Below are 23608 nucleotides of genomic sequence, written 5' to 3'. Positions count from 1 at the left end.
CAGGCACACAATCAAGCAGCAAACATGCTAATCAGAACTACCAGAGGAGCAAAACAAACCCCCCAGTGATCCTGTATTTAAAAGAAGCCCCCCAGCAACTACTGCCTGACAGTTGTTGTCAGGCTAACTTAAAAAGGCGTTTAGCACTCTTCTGAAAGAGGGGTAAACCTATTTAATTAACAAACGAAGGTGGGGAGAAATTGCATGGTGTGGGAGGAGTCTCCCTTTCTTTGTCTTGTACATGCCCCTCCCAATGTGTGTGAAACCCCTTCCTTCAAAGGAGGAGAATGGACTCAGACTTGGGATATACAGGGGAAAACTCTGACTTGAAAGTTTCAGATTCTCCTGCTACTTTGCATGGCCCGAGCCAGGGACTGAGAGGACATGTAGCCTAATATGGCCAGTTCTGCCTCTAAGGGTTACCTGACTGTGACACTCAGGGTAAGACTGCTCCAGCTTATTATCTGCTTAAAGGAAAAATGCTACCTGATCTTTTAGCTGATGATCTAAGAAAGTCTCTGTTTCAGATAAGAGATGAAGGCAATGTCATCAGGACACGCAGACAAACAAGATGGCCAGGACATGTTCACACCATGGTTAGGTACTAGTGACCAAGTTTTATCTGTCAAAATGTCTCTTGGTAAATCTACTCTTATTTGAAGAAATGGGGCTTTAGCAACTGAAGAAAAGCTTTGTGTCCATCACAACAATCCTATCTTCCCCCAGGCATTGGGGACTGGATATTAGTTGGCAGTTCCAGGTGGATGTTTCTAACATTGTTTTTATTGAGCTTTGATGCAGTTTAGTAGGTTGTTTTAATGTAATCCTTTGTTTTTGTTTGCTTTGCTACCGAGTTTCTCAGATAGATGGGTGGTCAAACAAATTAGATTAATAAAACTAGTTTCTCAGAGACAAAGCATATTAGCCTTCCAAAAACACACTGAACTACAGATTATCCCACCATCTAGCATGTTGCACCAATTCAGCCCACGTGGTTAATTTAACTGCTGTGTGCATTCTGACACTGGGTACTTTTAACACACACCCTTACATTAACCATGGGCAAACGTTGCACATACACAGGCCAGCGGGTTAGATGGGACTCTCCACTGGATGCACACAGATTGTTACTTTCATCTTTTGGCAAGGGAGGGGATGCATATTGAATAAATGCATTTATTAACACTTTTACAAAGAAGGGGCAAGCAAAAGAAGTGGAGGATTCCTCAGTGCCCCTCGGCCCCAAAACCAATGCCTAGGGTACTGTCCCACAACAAAGTGCCTTCCAGATACCATCGCCAGCCAATACGCTGGTTGTAATTCGCCCCTTGTGAGCGGGGAATGGCGCTACAGGGTAAGATGCGTAAACGGTAGCAGGGCTGGCGCTCCTGGGCAGCGTGGACCTGCTCAGCACCGCGCGAGAGGCGAGGGCGGAAGAGCTGCTTGGATGACCGGTTTGGCAGGAGCGCGGTAGGAGGAGTCGCGTCCTGGCGCGAAACGTTCAAGATGGCTGCGGAGAAGCTGAGGAGTAAAGTGAGCGCTGCTTTCCAAATGCACGGCTTGCTCCTCCGCGCGTGAGTAGCAGGAAGCAAAAGACCCCAGCCGAAGCAGCTGCCAGGCTTATAAAGCGGGCAGAGAGCCCGTGATGGGCAGATCGTTCAGCGTGGTGGATGGTGGGGGGAAAGATGAAAACACATTACAGTTCTCCCAAAGTTATTTAATCTGAATAAGGGTTAACCCTCTGTATGGCTGTTTCTGTGTGAGGAAACTATAAACTATGTTTAACGAATCACGATGGCTAAACCAAAGTCAAACCGCGTGATTAATGTGTTGTGTAAACCAGGCTAATCTGTTAAACCATCGGTTTGCTTCTTTTGACTTAACCACTGTGGTTTGTTAAACTTGGTTTACGGTTTAGTGGGTATTAATGTAAGCCATATCTTCTCAGAAATTTAATAATTAAACTTGTATGCTGCCCGGCTCCCAGTGACTCTGGGCAGCTCACAACAGTCAAATGACAATAAAATCGTAAAAGAAGATAAAAGATGGCAAGTGCGACAGACCAGATGGAATGGAAATAGGTTCAGAAGGAACTATTTTCAGTTGAAATGCAGCAGTCACGTTATACATAAGTACTTAGAGCAGTGTTTCTCAAACTTGATAACTTTAAGATGTGTGGACTTCAACTCCCAAAATTCCTCAGCCAGGATGAATTTTTGGGAGTTGAAGTCCACACATTTTAAAAGTTGTCAAGTTTGATAAACTCTGACTGACAGGTAGGTCTCTTTGCACTTAATGGTCCTAATTCTAAGTAATGCATCCAATTGCATCCCTTAAGATGTCACTGAGCATAATAATTCCTGTTTGAATAACTCCATCTTCATGTTTAGTCAAAAGTAAGTCATTTAAAACTAATGTTTGAGGTGCATGAGATACTGAGCCAGTTAAATACAATATAGCATAGCATAGAGGATTGAGCACACCACAGATGGTAAGTTTGTTGTGGGAACTCAAAAAATTGGATCCATTGAGTAAATCATACTTCATTTAAAAATTGGTAAACATGTTTTGTAAACACAACCATAGGAGTTTTGTAATAAAGGTGTTTAGAATTGCAACATTTTATTTTCCAAATATTCTTAGCTTGTTTGTCCTGGTACTGTTTATGGTTATATGGACATGACATGCCTACCCAGGGTTAATTTAATTATGGTTCACCAGTTTCCCAGGCTCGTATGACACACTGAACTATAAAGTAACCACATTTTGCCTAACACCGTATGTTAAGTTAAATTATGATGGCAGATAGTGTTTAGCGTCTTGTGCAAATATAACAGCTGTATGTTGGACTACAGCTCTTATTGTCATTGGCAGTAAAATCAGCTGACTATGTTGGCTGGAGCTGTGATGGGAGTTGTAATTGAGAAAGAGTGCAGAAAACAAAACACAAATATGCTGCTATTGGTATTATATCTTTGAATATAGTAACTGCTTTCCAGTTCTTTAATTACATAAAACTTCAAGACAGAGCTCAGTCGGTAAACTGAATATAGACCTACACTTTAAATAATATTGCATCAAAAACTAAATGTTTCATGTCATAAATGCCTGTGATTAGGATACTGTGCCCTTCAAGAGAAATGATATCTCCCTTAACTCAAAGAAGTTGTACTTTCTGCATAATAAAAGCCAATGATACATGATAATCTTATATGAGAACTGCCATTAAAGATTTGAGATACTGCATTATCTTTGGTCTTCCTTGGTTATCTATCCATACATTAAGAAAATGTCTGCAACATAGAACTAAATCATGTTGGACACAAAGATTTCTGTATGTACAGAGCATTATATGGAATGAATTTCTGTGTAAACCATAAGGATCTGAAATCAGGAAGCATTAGTTAGCTGTTACTAGGCAGTGATACTAACTTACCTTTAATCATCCTATCATATTTGCAGCTTAACAAATAACTACTCTTCAGCATATTAATGGACAGTTGAGTGAAACAAAAGACAATGATAAGCTAAGGGTTCCCACATCTATCTTTGAGAAGTTGAAACAGCTTCTTGATGTCAGTATCTGTCCTCTAAACAATAGCCACTACCAAAGCTTTGTGCAATTTGAAAAACATGATTAGCATTCCATCAGTGAGTTGATCTGACCATTAAAACATATTATCCATATTTACTGTAGAGAATATTAAGCTGTGACTATCCAGGGAAGACACCAAAATTATCAGGGCAGCTAGAAAAAAATAGATGATTGAATTGGAAAAGGTTTATATTAATATTCCAGTTTCTTATAAGTATATATCAGAAGTTTTAGGGTAAGTAATCTGAATGTTTATTACTAATCAGGGAGGCTGCAAAGTATCTGACAGAAGCTCTTCAAGCAGCTAATGAAGTGGAACTAGAAGACATGATAGAAAATATAATTGATGCTGTTGAAAAACAGTCTTGTAAGTAAACTTTTGATTTTCTTAAATTGTTTGAAAAAAATCAGTTTCTCTTATTGGTAGCACTATTGTAGAGCTATGCTGTTCATGATAATTGTGTATTATGTGGTATATCACGTTGGAAGCTGCTGGCCCTTTGCAAGGCTTTGCAGGAGGAAGGCTGGGCTGAGAGTGAGCAGAAGGCCTGCGGGTAGGTTCTGTTGGCGCTGGGCTCACTTCCACCCCTCAGCAAAGCCCCGCATGCTGATTCTCCAAGAGCACTTCCAACATAAGCTGCAGAGTGTGTGCTGGAAATGCCCTTGGAGAACCAGTCTGTGGGCTTCAGTGTGTTGGAAGCTGCTGACCTTTCGCAAGGCTTTGCAGGAGGAAGGCTGGGCCAAGAGCGAGCAGAGGGGCTGGGGGGAGCTCTCTGGCATTGGGCTTGCCTCCACCCCTCGCTGGAGCCTAGATTTCCAGGAGTGCTTCCAACGGGGGCTGCAGAGCACATGCTACGCCTCCAGGAAGCCCTCATCCTTTCGCTTCCTCCTGTTCTGCTGCCACCCCAAACAGCTCCTTTTGCACAGCCTCCACCTTTGCCTGGGGAGCTGCTGCCACCGCTTCTGCCTCATCTGGCAATGGAGAGCACTTCGCCTTGCCATCTTGCCCTGCTGCCTCCTCTCCAGCCGGGTCCAGCAAGCTCCCTTCAGCAGATGAGGCTCTGCCACCCTGCCATGCTTGCCATGCGCATCCCAGGGCTGCTCCCTCACCCAGCACCTGGATCCTGGGCCAGCAGCAGGAGGAAGAAGATGGTGAAGCACTGAACATGTTCTTCCGAGATAATGCAAATAGCATTAGCAGCTAAAAGAATAGATTCTGTGCTTCATGAACTTAACTTCTCCTGGTGTGTAAGGGATACTAGAAAGAGTGGGGATTCCTAAAAGGGGGCATGAACCTTGGAGCTGCTGTTCTGTAAATGTGAGTGGCTGATATATGAAACCAGCTATTATTGTATGGGTGGCAAACACATTTAATAAATAAATAAATAAATAAATAAATAAATAAATAAATAAATATGATTTATTCATCAAATCGCAGTGAAAATGAATCTGGCTTAGTGTGATGTGTGAGCAAGCACAGCAGTGAATTGATGGTTGTGTATTAGTCTGAGGGCATGGCTGCATCCTAACCTCAGCAATCCGCTCATATGGGGATGAAAGAATAGTTTTAATGGAAGAGAATATCAGGGTTGAACTGTGGAGTCCTTGATACTCTCTGAGCTTGGTTATTTGCTTGCAGACGTTTCATTACCCAACTAGGTAACATCAGTACATGTGAGTGGGGTTTATAACCTGTTTATAACCAACAGACTATTACAACCACACAGCATCACCATAGCATACAAACCAACTAAAGCCCTCCAAAACATCTTAAGTAAACAAAAAGACCCAGTAGCCCAAGAAGAAAAAACAGGAGTCATCTACAACACACAGTGTAAGGACTGCAACAGCTACTGTTAGGACAGACAGGCAGAAGACTAGCAGAGCATATCCATGAACACCAACTAGCAATCAGAAGACATGAAGAAGGCTCCTTAATCTCACAATACATAGACAGACTCAACCACAGTTCCAGCTGACAAACTCTGAGGTTTCAGGTGGGAAACCTAGACCAAACTAATTCCAAAAATGCTAGGGAATTCCTGGAAGCTTGGCATTCAGACAAATCAGCCATCAATAGACACATATAAATAAACCATATTTACACAGCATTCAAAGGAGACAATAAAAAAGCTAAGAAGGAAACCAAAAGAACACATCCACTCCAGCAGCCCCCACCCAGATAAGCAAGGATTAACATCAGACAATCAAGCAGAAAACAATACCCTAATCAAGGAACTACCAAGGAGAAAAGCACACCCCCACCAACACTGGCAGGGCAAGCTTCGGTATATAAACAGGCTGCAAATCCCATACTCACTTGCACTGATGATGTTACCAGCTGAGTAATGAAATGTCTGCAAGCAAACAACCAAGCTCAGAGAGCACCAAGGACTTCACAAGAATAGTTTCTTAAATTGACATAGTGTCTGGTAGTCACGTAGTGTGCTGACCTGTGTCTTTTTTTCTCCATGCTGCTTTCTGGGTATGTAAAATATACTGAACCCGTGGGGTATATTAGCTACACAGGCTGGACTTGCACAAAGTTCTAGACTAAAATGTGGCTTGCTAACTCTAGTACATTGCAGAAACCCACTTATTAAGTTCCCATTGTTTCTTTAGGTCTTCCTATAAATTCATTAGAAGCTTAAGCTGAGAGGTTTTGCAGAAGCCTTGCATAGAAATGATAGTACATGGAATTTTTTCCCAATCCTTGCTGTATTGCTGTAATAGTGATTATGGAGTATAATTCTCCTCTGTTCCTTGCTCTATTCTTGGAAGATAAGCCAAAATCATTGGCATGGTACAACTGATAAATTAACTGAAGTTGGTAAAAAATGAACCACCAAAACCATTTGGGCCTCTAATGAACAGTTCCCCAAAGCTGCTCCTTATCAGGTTTGCCACTTCATATAGAAAAGATTGCACATATAGCCCAAGTGTTATAAGAGTACTTGGGGGTTTGAATATACAACTAGCAAGATCATCTATGTGTACAACTCTGTTTTGAGCGTTGAGGCCATGCCTTCTAAACGCTTTTAGTTCTATCATGATTTCTTTTGAAGAGATTTAATATCCTTTAAAATTATTTCTTTTGTCTCTAATTGCATAGACTACAAGTTCAATATTTTGGAATATTCTTTTCAGTGTCATGCAACATGGTTGAAAGGCCCATGGTGGAAGCAGCAGTCTTGGAGTGCAGCAAATCGTTAGATGAAGCAATGTATGTTAGCATCCTTTATTTTAAAACAAATCAACATATCACTGGGAAGTTGTTTGCAATCACGTTGTTAATTGCCCTGTATCTATCTCCCCTGTTGATATTTTGAATTTAAAGCTCATTAACATTCAGTCTTTCTCTGGTTACTAGAGCTCCTGAAGAGTTTTAAAATCTTTTTCTAATATTAAAATGTCATGTCTAGAAGCATTATGGCTTACACCAGGGAGTATAAATAATAGTATTTTAAAAGGAAACTGTTTTAGAAGAACCTGTATAACTGCATGAATGCAAACTTGTCTTTTCTGTATTATCAGTGATTCTGTTTGCTCAGAGACTCTATCTGGTTAAACTATAATATAAACAAGTATTGTATTAAGCTACATATTGTTTTAACTATTTTTTAAGAAGCCACATAGACTGGGTTTGGGGTCATTTCCTGAGGTGGCAAAAGGACCAAATAAATTACTCTTTAATCTACAAGAGAGTTATATAATCACTTTAAAAAGTGGTTGAAACAGTATGTTAAAAGAGAATGTAAAATGATTTATTTATAAATGTAAAAATAGATTATGTTATGATAGAATTTTTCAAAGGATGTGCATTTTTTTATCACAGAGAACATAATTTCAACATTATTGGAGCTTTTGATATTCCACGATATATTTACAATTCTGAACGAAAGAAGTTTCTACCGTAAGTTCTTATTGTATAATTGTTGAACAATTTGGATTTCAGCTACTTTCACATTTTAAAGTTATGTAAAACTCATTTCCTATTTCTTTATTTTATAAGGAACAGTTTTAATGTCTTTTATTTCCTTTTAAAAATACATTTTTTACCCAAATCTAAATTTATTTCAGCCTCTCAATGACCAACCACCCTGCACCTAACTTATTTGGCTCTGCCAGGGATAAAGCAGAATTGTTTCGTGAACGTTACATCATTTTGCAGCAGGTGAGAAAAGTGGAAAGTTTTAAGTCCACCTAGTACTTAATTATAGCACAAAAGTGTTTTTGAAAATAACCAAACAATACTATGAAATTGTTCGTTTTGAGAGCATGAGTCACCAAGAATCGAGCTTGTCTCAAGGGAGACTTTTATTCTGATATTAATAAATTATTATTACAGTCCTAAACATCCTTGCTAGGAACTAAGATCTGTTTCTTATGAATATAAATCAGTTTCTGGATAATAATTCATAGGCTCTACTGTTACTGAGTTCTAGAGAGTAGGTATTCTAGTCTGCAGTCATTCGGGTCTCTTCCTGCAAGGGTAAAGATATTCAACAGTCTTTCGCTGTTGCCCCTTGTGTGTGGAATCAAATAAAGTCTAAAAGCCATGAAAGACCATTCTTATTGCTGAATAAGAATTTGAGAGTAGTCCTGCCTGAAAAAAATGCCTTAATCATAACTGCACATTGCTTTTCTTTTTAATTGACTCATATTTATTATTGTGCAGAGAACCCATAGGCATGAATTATTCTCACCATCTGCTGTTGGCGCACACACAGATGAAAGCAGAAATAAATTCCAGGTAAAATCAAAATGCTAATGACATATACAACTGGATTGACCTCAATCTAAAGAATAATCTTCCTCAGAATAACCTTTCCTGCCAGATGTCTTGGACTATACTTCCCATAAATTTAAGACAATGTGGGAATTATTGGTGTCTGAATTTAACACATCTGGAAGGCATTAGGTTGGAGAAAACTGTTTTTGAATTTTGGGTGATGTTTTATTGTGCCTGACAAGTCCTACTGAAGGGTTTGGAATTGTGTTTTTCAAACAGCAGTTAATCTGCTTAGTACCAAATATCTTTCGAAAGGAAGGGTAGTTTTGAAAGTTTAGAGTGTACCATTCATAAGGAAAAGCAATTATATCTGGGAATTTACATTTGAAATATAGTATCACAGCTTATTCTTGATTCCAGTGCACGTGGACTGTGGATGGGCAACCTTTTGGTGGCTGTAGGCCACACATCATTGGAGAGGAGCTGAGGACTGCATAGGAGTGAGGCCAATTCACAAGTGGTTGGGGCTGTTTTTGGAGAGTAGTTTGAGGAGGCCTATACTAGTTGTATGGGAATACATGGGAACGTACAATAGGAAGTTTTGCCTTCAGTTTTTGGGAATCATGGTTGTGGGGGATTCGTGGGCCATAAAAAAGTGTTCTAAAGATCACATGTGAGCATTATTAATTCAGTATCTCTTGATTCCAGCTCAAAACTGTAGAAACTCTCTTGGGCAGCTCTGCCAAAATGGGAGAAGTGATTGTTCTTGGCATGATAGCCCAGCTTAAGGAGGTAAGCTCTGTGGTACAGATGATCTGTACTGTGTTTAGAAGGTAACAGATAGGATTCATGCTTCGTTTTGACGAGAGAGAAGAGCTTTACTGCCAAACATTCAGTAAACAGATGTTGGGAAAAGGTAGGAATATGGTTTTACCTAGTGAGCGAATATTAAAACTGAGTTTTAATGGTTTTTTCCAATCCTTTTAAGGGAAAGTTTTTCTTGGAAGATCCTACTGGAGTTGTGCTATTGGACCTTAGTAAAGCAATATCCTTTACCTGTGTATACAATATAAACAGGAGCTTTTTCTTAAATTAATTTTTAAGCTATGTTTTGTAGTGTGGCAGTTTAAGATTTTCATCTAATTGGATTTTAAATGATAAGTATGATTCATGGTGGTAATAAAGGATCTATTTTTAGTATTATATTTGCCTATGAAATTTTGTGCTATTGTACAATTAACCCTGTTACAAATAGTTATTTTAAACTTGGTTTACTGCTGCCTAGTAAATATCACCCTTAACAACTAATACCAGTTCCACAGTGGTTTATATACAGAGTCATGTTTTGTTTTAACAGAAGGTAAGAGTTCTGTAATGGGTTATATACATAATCGTGTTCTATTTTAACGAAAATTAAGGTGGATTGTTTGTGTATAATCATTTTTGCTTGTTTAATTACTTCAGTAAGGTCTGATTTGTGATCCAGCATATTTCTGGGAGTCTGATCCATAATTCAGTTCAACTTGTGTAATAATTATTCCTATTCCTGTCACACGTAAATCACATAAAAGACCCATAATGATAGACTTCAAATACTGCATTAAGCCATAATGGGAACTATGTGGTTTGGCTTAGTAGCTTTAGCCATTTTGGTTTGTAAACCATTGTTTATGACTCAATGCAATGTGTGATCCCAATGAATCATGGTTTATCTAGTTAACCATGGTTAAGCAAGCCACAGCTTAATGTATGTAAACCCAACCAGTCAGTACCTTGTAGCTGGTATTGTAGAATATAAATCTGACTATATAAATATTGATATAAATATTAACTACTGTATTTCTGTTGTGAAATCTTAGAAGCAAAAACAATGACTTTTTGATGAGTTCTCAGCTGAAAGAACATTTGTTTAGCTGGTTTTGGGCAACCGCTTTCAAAATACCCTGCTTAAATCTGAGTCTCAGAAAAAAAAAATGTGAGAGATTTAGATTGACACTGTGGTTATAGGTATCGTTTCCTCTTTTGAAATGATGAAAAGATATACCATGTGCTTCACTTACTTTATTCCACAGGCTGGTACGAAGATGAAGTATTTCATGTCACTGCTTTTGGATTCCCTCCTACAGAATCTTCTGCTACAACTAGGTATTTTATTTATTTCCTGTACCCTCAGGAGGAATGGTCTATGCTTATGTAAGAAAAAGACAGCAGCTATGCACATGAAGATGGAATAATTGCTTGGGTAAACCCCAAGGTTTACAAAAATACAAAACAAACTTTAAGGAAGGAGAGATCTCATGAAGACAGTCCCATAATTATTCAGCAACACAGAATACTGACTGAGAAGAAAAAAAAGACCTATCTGGGTTAGAGGGGAAATGGACTACAGTAGCTAGAAAAGGGGAGAAGAGGCAAATAAGGTATACGGTAGAAAGAAGCATATTGGATTAGAATACTATCTGTATTGAGTAGTTATTTTTAAATGTTCCCAGAAACAAAAATTGAGATTTGCTCCTAGAAACCAATTGGGAAATCAGATTGTAATGTCATCAGAATTGCACATGAGTACCCTATTACTCTCCCTAAAAATAAGCTTGCAGTAAAGAGGAAAGTTCCTGCTTTTTAAATTTAAAGTGAAACATTAATTTAAAAATAACACTATTAATGCAAATTATAATGCAAATAGAGTATATTACCCTTTTTTTCAAGCTGGAAATGGCAGCAGTTGGGCCAGACGGCCTATAATGTGGTTCATATTGAAAGCTATAAGTTCAAAATGGATTGTAACAGCCTGGCAGCTTTGTTACTTATTAGGATTAGACAAAGTTGAAAACAATTTTTAAATAGTAGGATAGGGAGGAGAATAAGACAACTTTGTCCAACCTCTATTATTATAAACGCTAATGTAATCTGTAGAATGATGCTGAAAGTAGTGTAAAGCAGACCTCAGTTATTAATATTTTAAGTCAGAGGTAGGACTAAAGCTGGTTTAGATTTTGAAATAATTTTTTTCCCACCACCAGTTTACATCAAAGGCCAATATTTTTTTTTTTTAATAAAATTTTTTATTTTTTACAACAAACACAAAACATACATAAACAAACAAGAACATAGAAAAGCATAAAAAAAACATCTTCCATTTTATACCGTGTGTCAACCAGTTACCAACTCGTTGGTGCCCCTTTCATAATCTTAAATTCTCATATCTATTCAAAATATACTTGTGTACTCATCAATTAACAATTATTAATCATTCATAGCTAGTCTATAGAATCATTTATTACAAGAAATTTTAACTTTCAATAGGATTAGTAGTACATTTTCATCTATCGATTATATGTGTATATATATAATAATTGATATCAAATTTCTATTGTAAAATTTCCTAATCCATTACATTACTATATTTTCTCATCCAATCATTAATAAAACAAATCCCGTGTCATATAAAATTACTTATCTTCTTATTCTAATTTCAAATCTCAATTTAACTCATCTCTGCACATTCCATAATTTTCAATAACTTCCTCCTGCATAGGTACTTTTTCATTCTTCCAATTCTTAAAAGTTACAGTTCTAACCACTATCAAAACATACTTAATTCTTCACTACATGTTTCAACAAAAATGTCTCTAGTTTAAAATCTATATGTTACTATATGCAACCATGTATAAATTTTAGTCTAATCTCTTAAAACATTTATGATCAAATACAATTTTTAACTATCTATCTCAGTTTTATACTTTATTCCAGTGCTTGCATAATTTTAAGTTCACCCTTTTCATTCAATATCCCAAAACATCTAGCTGTTTATTCCTTTTTCTATATTATTGGATAAGAGAAAGCAATAATAAATGTCCTTTCAAACATTCTGCTTTTTGAAGCTTCTGTCAGTTCCATCATTGTTGTATTCCCCTCATTTTTTCTTTAAGCATCTGAAGTAGTTTCTTTCAATATTGTTTTACTTCTTCTTTTTATACATTCTCTTAGTACGATTTTCCATTATAATCTTGTATAATCTTTTTCTCACCCTCAGTACCAAGAACAAGTCTGTCCCTCTTCATTTATCAGTTGATAAACCCTTTTAATTCTCAGTTTATAAGCCTCAGAATAATTCTGTTTAATGTCTCTGATTTCTTGTGCTATTTCTTCCTTTTCCATTGATCCCGTTTTATGTTTAATTAAGTCCATTTTAGCTTTAATATCTTTTTTTTCTTTTTTTGCAGGAATTTCTGCAGCTCTTCTTCCAGTTTTTTATAATCATCCTCGATAGTTTAAAAATCTTTTTCTGCATTGTGTTTCTCATATAGTCTATTATCTTGTATAAACCTTCATTGAGTCAAAGGATTCTTTATCTTTGTTCTTGCCAAGAGAAAGAGAAAAAAAAGCAAAAAAAAAAAAAAAGAGGAGAGGAAAGGCTGGATCTCTTTAAAAATCCAACTGGGGGGGGGAATAGAGAGCAAAGCAGAGCTTCTAGCAGAAAGAAGAGCTACTGCCACTAATCAAGGCTCTTGTGACTAACTCAAACTTTCCATCTTGATATTTTCAAAGTTGCTTTCAACTCCACTTTCTTGTTTATAGTTATTCGGATGGCACCTGTATAAACATGCACATCCCACTATCTTTTTAGAAAGCCCAGGGTCCTTGAACATGCGTCACAATGGAAGAAAAAAGGCACTATATCGAGCCTCTAGATGGCAGCGCAACTTTCTTTCATTTACTTTCTCTTAACTCCACTTTCCCCATTTCAAAATCAAAAAATATAAATTTCTTATAACAATAAAGAAATCTTAGTCAAAAAAGAGGCTTAAGATAAAGAATTATTGAGTATTAAAAAGAAAAAGCCAGTCCAATTAAAAATATATTTTTTTTAAAAGAAAAAACATCTTGCCAATTCCGCTAGAAAGGGAAAGTTAAAAAAAAAGATTCCCCCCCCCTTTTTTTTTTATAAGGCTCAATCTCGCCGCTTGATCCATTTTTCTTCACTTTTAACAATCTCTTTAAGTTACTTAAGGTGTTCTCTAAGAATAGTTGAATAGTAAAGGTCCATCTCACCCGGTTGACACCCCTCTCTTTCTTCTTCCTTTGGAGCTGTCCCGGCTTTCGCAGCCATTTTTGGCTGCCTCTCCTCCGCCAGCTTCAAGAGCTTCTCCCGGGATCAATCTGGGACTTGCGGCGTCCCTGAGATCCGCGGGACGCGCCCTTTGCGATCGCCATCTCTACGGGACGGCTTAGGTCCATCGGGACCGTCCGGGGGGGGAGATATCGGCTGCGATCCTGGGAGCCCAGGATCGCCCACCGCGACGCCAGCTCCGCCCTCCCAAAGGCCAATATTTTTAAATTGCTTATCCTATCTCCTTTCAGGCTAAGTCAAGTTTTCATCTGGCTTTGTTTATAGATTGTACAGAGCCATGGTTCCTTAACAAGACATAGTAACTTGATTTAAACAGAACACTAAGAATGGTTTATAAAGCGTAATGGTTAGAAGCTCATCCGTCACACTAAGCAAAAATCAAATGATTGTTTAGTATGATGGGTAAACTCATGAAACTTTATTTTATTGATAAAGAAATTTCCATCCCATCTTCCACATGATTATACAGTCAGGGCAATGTTCAGAAGCTGCATGCAGGAGTCTCATTTTATGCTGGCTTGCCTTTTTCAATATGTGAAAATATAAAGTTTTGTATATGAAGTAAGATCCAAACTTTGGCAAAGATAATTTCTGATTTGGTATTCTGAAAATGGGTTCCATGAATTGGGAATATGGGTGATTAAAAAGAATTACTTCAATTTTAGAAACTTTATAAGTGACAGGCGAACTGTGAGAGTTGATGATTATTTTCAATGTGTAATATACTTGCTGCATAAAATATACAGCAACCTGATTGCATGATTTTGGAGATGTAGATAGAGCCTTATAAATACTTGTTTATGCTGCAGGGCATATTATGGCAACATTAACTTTTTTGGAGGGTCTTCTTCAACCTCTGTAAAATCTTCTGCAAAATTGAAACAAATGGAGGAAGAAAATGAGGATGCCATGTTTGTATTCCTTTCGGATGTTTGGTTGGACCAAGCAGAAGTTTTAGAAAAACTCCGCATTATGTTTTCAGGTAAACCTGTTGATTCACACGTGTGCTGGATTTCTGCAAGGAAAGGCCGAAGTATTCTGAGCAGTTCAGTTTATGGAAATGAAGCAATTTAAGAAAAGATATTACTCAAATTTATAGTGTAGAACTTTAATCTTTCAATTACATCTGTTAGTAGAATCAGGCAAGGATTCTTATCTTGCATAGCAGATCATCACATAATGCATTTACAGAACTTGCCTCAGGATATGGCTGGCATGCCATACATTTTGACTGTATCTGATAATTACCTCAGAACATTTAATTACTGCCCGTTTTCTTATTTTTTCAACCCTGTGCTACAACTCTGAAGCCATGGAAAATGCTTTACTCCTGTCTCTAGTTACAGGTTTGGAGGTAGGTGAGGATGGCTACCTTTTGACCTTTGAGGTGTTCCAAGGAAGAAGACCTTTCTTCCATAATTGGGCAGCACTTATGAATGCACACAAATTATGGATTTACCTTCAGCGCCACAATTAAAAGAATGAATGCTTATGGATTATGGTTCATTTTCCATACTGTGTACTGAGAGCCATTTTAGATAGTTCCCCAAAAAATTAGTTCACAAAGGAAGGGGCCATATTGCTACAGTGGGGCAAAAAAGTATTTAGTCAGCCACCAATTGTGCATGTTTTCCCACTTAAAAAGATGAGAGAGGCCTGTAATTTTCATCATAGGTATACCTCAACTATGAGAGACAAAATGGGGAAAAAAATCCAGAAAATCACATTGTCTGATTTTTAAAGAATTTATTTGCAAATCATGGTGGAAAATAAGTATTTGGTCAATATCAAAAGTTCATCTCAATACTTTGTTATATATCCTTTGTTGGCAATGACGGAGGTCAAACGTTTTCTGTAAGTCTTCACAAGGTTTTCACACACTGTTGCTGGTATTTTGGCCCATTCCTCCATGCAGATCTCCTCTAGAGCAGTGATGTTTTGGGGCTGTCGCTGGGCAACACGGACTTTCAACTCCCTCCAAAGGTTTTCCGTGGGGTTGAGATCTGGAGACTGGCTAGGCCACTCAAGGACCTTGAAATGCTTCTTACGAAGCCACTCCAGCCCCAAAGCATGATGTTTCCACCCCCATGCTTCACAGTAGGTATGGTGTTCTTTGGATGCAACTCAGCATTCTCTCTCCAAACACGACAAGTTGAGTTTAGACCAAAACGTTCTACTTTGGTTTCATCTGACCATATGACATTCTCCCAATCCTCTTCTGGATCATCCAAATGCTCTCTAGCAAACTTCAGACGGGCCCGGACATGTACTGGCTTAAGCAGGGGGACACGTCTGGCACTGCAGGATTTGAGTCCCTGGCGGCATAGTGTGTTACTGATGGTAGCCTTTGTTACTTTGGTCCCAGCTCTCTGCAGGCCATTCACTAGGGTCCCCCGTGTGGTTCTGGGATTTTTGCTCACTGTTCTTGTGATCATTTTGACCCCATGGGGTGAGATCTTGCGTGGAGCCCCAGATCAAGGGAGATTATCAGTGGTCTTGTATGTCTTCCATTTTCTAATTATTGCTCCCACAGTTGATTTCTTCCCACCGAGCTGCTTGCCTATTGCAGGTTCAGTCTTCCCAGCCTGGTGCAGGTCTACAATTTTGTTTCTGGTGTCCTTCCACAGCTCTTTGGTCTTGGCCATAGTGGAGTTTGGAGTGTGACTGTTTGAGGTTGTGGACAGGTGTCTTTTATACTGATAACAAGGTCAAACAAGTGCCATTACTACAGGTAACAAGTGGAGGACAGAGGAGCCTCTTAAAGGTAGTTACAGGTCTGTGAGAGCCAGACATCTTGCTTGTTTGTAGGTGACCAAATACTTATTTTCCACCATGATTTGCGAATAAATTCTTTAAAAATCAGACAATGTGATTTTCTTGATTTTTTTCCCCCATTTTGTCTCTCATAGTTGAGGTATACCTATGATGAAAATTACAGGCCTCTCTCATCTTTTTAAGTGGGAGAACTTGCACAATTGGAGGCTGACTAAATACATTTTTGCCCCACTGTATTAGACATGATGGTTAAGTAGAACCCTACTTTACAGTGAACTATTAAATAACAGTTGCCTGGAGCCAAAAGCAGTAAAGAGTTATTGTCAATATGCCCTAATATTTTCCAAGAGTGCTGATTGCTAGACTAGATGGCCTCTTGTGATTCAGCAGGATCTTAATATCTAACTTAGTGAGTCAGCCTGAAACTTTTAATAAACTTTGTTTGCATAAGTAAAGAAAAACTTACATTTCAGTCTCAAGAGTTATATATTTTGTTGCTCTTCCTTAGCAAGTGCTAATTTGCCCAGGTTAATATTCAATTCCCTGGTTGTTTTCTCAGTTCAGGGCTTATAGAACAAACTGATCTCAGATGCAAGGGTGAATGAAATGACAGGCAAAAATAAATTTGCAACAGAATAAGACCTAAATATTGTTTTGGTACGTGAGATAGATGTTAAGTTTTGATTTGTCTTTAGTGATGTATTACCATCCTCAGTGGAGAAGAGCACAGCTTTCATACAAACCAAATAGGAATAATAGTCCTTGTTTCTCCATCTAGGTTACTCAGCCATCCCTCCAACCTGTTTTTTCTTCTGTGGGAATTTTTCTTCTACCCCATATGGAAGAAGTCAAATTCAGTCACTAAAAGGTACTTGGGATCCATCACTTTATTGTTTTTTTTAATTAGTAATAGATTATTTTGTATTTATGTGTTAGTTAAATATGAATTTACTAGCTAGTAATGCTTATTCTCTATGAAAGTATTGCTCTTCATATTTGCCTTCTGAACCCCATCAGGCATTTTATTTTATTTTATTTATTATTAAATTTGTATGCCGCCCATCTCCCCCAACGGGTGACTCTGGGCGGCTCACAATCAAAATCAAAAACCCATAAACAATTAAAAATCCCCCATAAATAATTAAAATTCATTCATTCATTAAAAATCAACTGTAAAAACAAACCCTATATATAAATACTAAAAACATTCAAGATGACGGGGGGGGAAATCAGTTACCCCACAAGCCACCTCCACTGGTGCGAGCCCCCATCCGGCCCACAGGCCTTCTGGCATAGCCAGGATTTCACACCTTTCCTGAAGGCCTTGAGAGGGGGCACACCACACCTCGGGAGGTAGGTTGTTCCACAGAGTGGGGGCCACAGCAGAAAAGGCCCTCTTCCCAGATCCCACCAGTCAAAATTCCTTGACTGGTGGGGTCTGCAACATGCCCCTTCTGCCAGACCAAGTGGGGCAGGCTGAAGTAACCGGGACGAGATGACTCCTCAGATAACCTGGTCCTCTGCCATGAAGGGCTTTAAAGGTAATAACCAACACCTTGAATTAGACCCGGAAGCAAACCAGCAAGCAATGCAGCTCGCATAACAGCGGTGTTTTATGTGCCCCCCAGGGGCATTCAGAACTGTCTGCACCACCACATTCTGATCAGCTGTTTTTGGTTTTGCTTTCTAATCATGAAATGAAGATTGACAAGAGGGAAAGAAAATAATTACTACTTTCATAGGAAAACTTTTATTGTTGTATCTTTAGGTTCTTTGAAAGCCCTAGCAGATATAATATGTGAATATCCCAGTATCCATGAAAGGTATGTTCCACATTATTTGCTTGGTGAAAAATCTTTACAGAACAGGTGTGCTTCACATTAATCACACAGCAAACATTCCCATGCAGAAATTAATTCCACCTGTAAAGAAATATGTGCACTAAGACTGAGTATATTTGGTAAATTAGTTAAAATTCAAGAGTTCTGCTCAAACACCTCTGCAGAGTATTGTGTTAGCTGGGAACTGAAGCTACAAAATCCAGAGGAATTGTGACTTTTTCTTCATCTGTCAAATCTGGAGGCCATGGGAGCACATCATGGGAAGCAAGTGATAAAAATGTGTGTGACATCGTACAAGTGCCCTGACTTACATAGTTGGGGTGGGTTCATGACATCACTACATGCATGTCAACATTTTAGTGTCACAGTTTGTTGTAGATGCTGCTATTGGAGGCTGCATTTAGTCTAACTCCTTCCTACTTTTATTTTGGAAAGGCTGTTTTGCAGATGAGAACTTGCAGGAGAGTTGCTTAATTCAAGCTTATATTACTTGCCCCAGCTTCTGAAACCCTAATTACCTTTAATAACATTACCCTAAATTTTAGTGAACATTTCATTTTATACCCACCAGTAATACTAAATCAGATATATTCATTCATTATTTATAGCAGTCGATTTGTATTTGTTCCTGGTTCTGAAGACCCTGGTCCAGGCTCCATTTTGCCAAGGTACATTTTTTGACCTAATATCTGTAACAAGATTATGTCACTGAAGATGATGCTTTGAGAATCTGCAATGCTTTTCTCATATGTATGTGTGTTCACGTACACTTTTTTTAGGCCACCGCTCACTGAAAACATTACTGAGGAATTCAGACAGCAGGTGCCATTTTCAGTTTTCACAACAAATCCTTGCAGGTATGTGTCCCTAATATGGGCATTTAATTTAATAATAGTGGATTACTGTACTGGACAGGGATTTGGACTAGATGATCTCCAACATGCTCCTATCTTGTGTGCGCGTGTGATGTTACGAAAGCACTGGCATCCCATGATAGCTGAGGCTTCATTCTACAGCAGAGTTGGGGCTTTATCTCCTGACCTTCCAGAGGCCCCCCTTCCAGAGGCCATCTGGTGATGTGACATTACCAGAAAGGCCAAGCCCCAATTATTTTGTCCCATTTAGAGGGATGTTAAGGGCAGGAGGCCTTTCGAAGCTGAATTTTTTTGATTCCCAGCCTTACATTATCCCCAGATCTATTAATAAGAGCCCCCAAATACCTCTTGATGGGATGAATTTGAGCCATTTTTGTTGCCAAATATTGTTTTCTAGAGGTCCCACTTCCATTTCCACCCTTAAAATCCCCCCAAACTACCAAAAAAGGGCTGAAACTGCTATTTGAGGGTGCATTGAGGAATTTAGGAGTAGGAATGGGAGCTGAAGGCTACTCACATTCCTACCTTTAATTTTGAAAGGGGGAAAATTAAACTTCTGAATTTTGGTCATTTTGCTGCTGAAATTCAGCAATGTAATCTTGAGGTGCTTGTGAAGTTGCAGGTGCACACTGACCACCTACCTCTGCTGTATAGCAACAGGGACAGAGCTGCTGGCATATTTGAGTTAATAGTAAATTCTCTTTGGTAACTGGTGAATCCTCAGAAGAGATAAAAGTTGCATTTGTCACTTTCAGAGTCCAGTATTGTACACAGGAAATAATAATCTTTCGGGAAGACTTGGTAAACAAGATGTGCCGTAACTGTGTCCGTTTCCCTAACAGTAGTTTGGATATTCCTAACCACGTAAGATCAAAAAAGCATTCAATATTTTGAATTAAACTTTGGGATGAGGGATTATAATTTATAATTGTTTGAGAAATGGAAGTATAAGAGTAAAACTTTTATTTCACTTGCTTGAAGTTCTTACTGGTTTGGTTTCTGTTTGGGCAGATAACATCAAACAAATTTACAAAGGTTTTGTGCAGGAAACATGGCACGTGCAGAAATGAGAGACAGATTGAAATGTCTAATTTAAGTTACCTGGGTGGAATAACTGTATGAAAAGATAATAAAATATAAATGGATTAAGGTAACTAAAATGGAGAATAATTCTCCCAACAAAGAATAGTTCATTGAAATATTCTGCAGCTATTTACCAACTCTATATGGTGATCAGTTTGCTTTAGATGGTGTAGTTTTAAGGGAATTTCATTATACTGCTCAAAATAGTGTTCTCAAGTTCATTCAGAATTGCAGGAATTGAAACAAATCCTAGATCTGGTTCCACGTTCTGGTAAACTAACTAGGTCTGTTAACAAACTCATTTTAATGAACAAGAAAGAGGACAAAATCATTCAATTTGTAATCCTGTAGTCATTTATTTGGAATAATTCATGCTGAGCTGAGGGAGGTATTCTGAATAGAAAGAATTGCAAGATCAGTTTACTTTCATATGTAATTTTATAGCACTGTTCTTTACCTTTCAGTTTGTAAAGACTATTTTATCACAAGGACATCTGACTCCATTGCCTCTTAATGTCAGCCCTGTCTATTGGGCCTATGACTACACCTTGAGAACCTACCCTTTGCCAGATCTGATTGTTTTTGCTGACAAATATGACCCATTCACTGTAACCAACACCGATTGCCTTTGTATAAATCCGGTAGGATCCTGTTTATATTTTTCCCTGTCCTCAAACTATGATGAAAACATCTTTCTAACAAGCAAAATATAAGAAATAACAAGGCTGGTCAGACTGTTAGAATCCAAACTACCAAATACCTCCAGATAGTATCTGTTATGGACTTTTTTGCTCATAATAGATACTGTTTGCAGCATTATGAATCACAGTAGCATTTTCTGTCATTAAAAATAAACTTGCTGTCATAGCTTTCATTTTACCTTCAAATGTTTTAAGATAGACTAAAATTGTTTTGGGTAGACAGAAAATAAAAGCAGTAAAATGTATATTTGTAATGACTACTGTCAGATTAATTTTTGCTAACAAAGGGCTACTGCATGATGTATCTGAAATTATTTTCAGGTGTTAAGCATGTATTTTAAAATTGCACCTAAAGAGAAAACATATTCAAGAAAATGGCATGGGTGAAAAGCAAAATTCTTTCCTATGCTGTTTTTCTTAAATACCAGGGATCTTTTCCAAGGAGTGGCTTTTCATTCAAAGTATTCTACCCTTCTAACAAAACTGTTGAAGACAGGTAAGGTCACTTTTTTTAACTTACCGAGTGTACAAGAATAACTGATTTCCTGTTTTTCATGCTGTCTGATGAAAACAGATATAACTTGATAGCTGTATAGTTATCAAATAAATATAGCTTGACAAAATAAATGATGAACATTTTTATTTTGTATATCTTTCACTATTAATGTCTATACAGAATAAATATGCACTTTTCATATACATATTATAATTAATAAGAATACAGAGGTAAGAGACAACTAGAACAGTAAGAGAAGGGGCTATTGTGCTGAAGGGCAGAGCTCTCCAACAAGGATGAGACATCTTTTGCTGTATCCCCTTTCACACTGCACTATGTCTGTCTTTAGTAGCAAAGGTAGCTTAGCTTTAGTTCATATTTAAAATGCTATAAATGAATGCAGGTTTGATAATGTGGAAGTAGCTACTGATAATGAACTAATATTGGACAAATAAGGTAACCATGGCTCATGTCATCTATACCAGGTGAGTAAAATGTAGAAACCGCTCCCAAATATACTAGCTGGCATTACTGAAGAGCTAATGTAGCAACACTGGGATACGAGGCCTTAATTCCTTAACAGCGATGCTGTTTCCAGTAATATCAAGCTGAACATATTTGGGAGAGTTTCCAATGGATCTGGTAATCTGCCAGGGCAAAATAATTCATGGTATTTGTAGTAGTTTTATTGTTGCAGATAAATTGCCTGATCGAGTTCAGTTTTCAAGCTTACTGTAACCCCTAAAGAACTGGATGACCATTTTTAGGCCTTTGAGTTGGCTTCTGTAGTTTAGGCATCTTGACCTATCAGTACCCTAATGTAATAGAACAGGAAGGCAAATGATGTGTTGATGTAAATCCTAAAAGTCCTAAATCAAATTACAGAACTATTTCAGTAGAGTAGAGATTAAAGAATTATTTGGATTGAAACCTAGAATTATTATTATTATTATTATTATTATTTAATAGACTTGTCCCCACCCATCTCCCCACAACGGGGGACTCTGGGCGGCTTACAACAAACTAAAATCAGAAATACATAATTAAAAGTTATACAGAATAACTTATGAATAAGTAAATATAATGGAGCCTATTTTTGGACTTAGTAGTGGTACTGTTTCTCTACCAAACATATCCGCAGAATGTCAGCTAATAAACATGAGTAATGGTGTCCTTTCCTTAGATATCTCTAAAGAAATTGTATTTTGGCATGACTGATAATTTCTAACTATATCCAGGTTAGATATCTATATATCTATATCTATAGATATCTAACCTGGATATAGTTAGAAATTATATAGTAATTTCTATAACATAGAAAACATAGTATATAGATATACTATGGGACTGCTTTAGAAAGGGTCCAGATACAAAATTTGGCTGACAGGTTATTGCTGAAGCCAAGCAATCAAAATGTGGAACACCAATTCTATACCAGTTATGAAATGCTGGGCTTATCATCTTAACAGTTTGGAGTCATTTTAGTTGGAGTACTATTATATAGACCCGACTGGATATTATGGTTTTCCTCACAGGTCTTGTGTGTAGTGAACCTCATACCTTAAAAGCTCAGACGGTCTTGGTGTATAAATTTTAAAAAGTTTTTTTTTTTAAATCCTGTTTTCCAGATTGCCTTTCCTTCTGTCTGCTTTGAAAGTTAATTTTTGCTACTGTATTAAATCTCTGCATACTTTAATCAGCCTGTAACTTATTCCATTCTACTGTTAGGGATTTTTTAAATATTGCAACCTGAATTGTGAAAGATGTTCCAAAACAAATATATGAATTAGTAATTCAATAAGATACATAAATTAAATCTGTTTTGCATTATCAAGTCTTAATCCTTGATGTAGTCTCAGACATATATATATAATTGCACTTACACTTAATCTTCAGTGCAGAAGTAAATATTCTTTATTAAACTTTAAGAAAAGTACTAATATGTTGGTTACATTACATTATTTTTTTGTTTTAAATTTTCAGCAAACTCCAAGATCTCTGAATCTCAGTCAAGAAGAGTAAGCCAAAGTTTCTGGTCTTAAAATGACTGAAGTACTACAACAGTGTTTCTTAAAATTTAGGATCATGGATTGTAACTGCATGTTATAGCTAATATATCTTGTATATTGTTATATATCTTGTATATAAATTTTATATAAGGGTGTTCATACATGCATCGCATTTTATATCTCTACTTGAAATAATTTGATTTTGTTGTTGTTTAGTCGTTAAGTCGTGTCCGACTCTTTGTGACCCCATGAACCATATTGCGCCAGGCCTTCCTGTCCTTCACTGCCTCCCTGAGTTTGCTCAGTTTCATGCTCAATTTGACTTTACTTTTACAAAAAAAGAATACAGTTGTTCTTCACTGCCAAA

The 23608-nt window shown here is 37.5% G+C and overlaps 1 protein-coding gene across 3 annotated transcripts; it reads left to right on the top strand.

Annotated features, from left to right (window-relative positions):
* The first annotated feature begins 316 nt into the window (after positions 1-316).
* Positions 317-23392, top strand: POLE2 (DNA polymerase epsilon 2, accessory subunit). 3 transcript variants are annotated; one of them, XM_088149626.1, is made up of 19 exons: positions 317-441; positions 3862-3962; positions 6743-6818; positions 7431-7508; positions 7676-7769; positions 8274-8348; positions 9036-9119; positions 9316-9372; positions 9639-9687; positions 10400-10472; positions 14271-14443; positions 17015-17104; positions 18005-18059; positions 18686-18745; positions 18857-18934; positions 19708-19816; positions 20500-20676; positions 21165-21232; positions 23216-23392. In XM_088149626.1, the coding sequence occupies exons 2-19, from the start codon at positions 3923-3925 to the stop codon at positions 23232-23234; spliced, it is 1455 nt and encodes a 484-aa protein (XP_088005752.1). In that variant the 5' UTR covers positions 317-441; positions 3862-3922; the 3' UTR covers positions 23235-23392. The 3 variants fall into 3 exon arrangements, with proteins under 3 accessions (XP_088005752.1, XP_088005751.1, XP_088005753.1); XM_088149625.1 differs by lacking the exon at positions 317-441 and adding an exon at positions 1475-1574; XM_088149627.1 differs by lacking the exon at positions 317-441 and having other exon boundaries at positions 6708-6818.
* Positions 23393-23608: the final 216 nt, after the last annotated feature.

The sequence above is a fragment of the Python bivittatus genome, unplaced genomic scaffold (genome assembly GCF_059951505.1).
Source record: "Python bivittatus isolate LINGU-HERP-01145 unplaced genomic scaffold, Pbiv_v1 ctg000580_np1212, whole genome shotgun sequence".
NCBI lineage: Eukaryota > Metazoa > Chordata > Lepidosauria > Squamata > Pythonidae > Python > Python bivittatus.
The sequence above is the reverse complement of the archived record's forward strand: the minus strand, read 5'-3'. Positions and strand labels throughout refer to the sequence as shown.

Bases quoted from the DNA above. Each gene is read 5' to 3' on its own strand.
- POLE2 (XM_088149625.1), top strand. From the start codon at position 1,507: ATGGCTGCGGAGAAGCTGAGGAGTAAAGTGAGCGCTGCTTTCCAAATG. The intron at 10,473-14,270 runs GTATTTTATTTA...TTTATGCTGCAG, and splicing joins GAATCTTCTGCTACAACTAG to GGCATATTATGGCAACATTA. The intron at 18,935-19,707 runs GTATGTGTCCCT...TGTCACTTTCAG, and splicing joins TTCACAACAAATCCTTGCAG to AGTCCAGTATTGTACACAGG.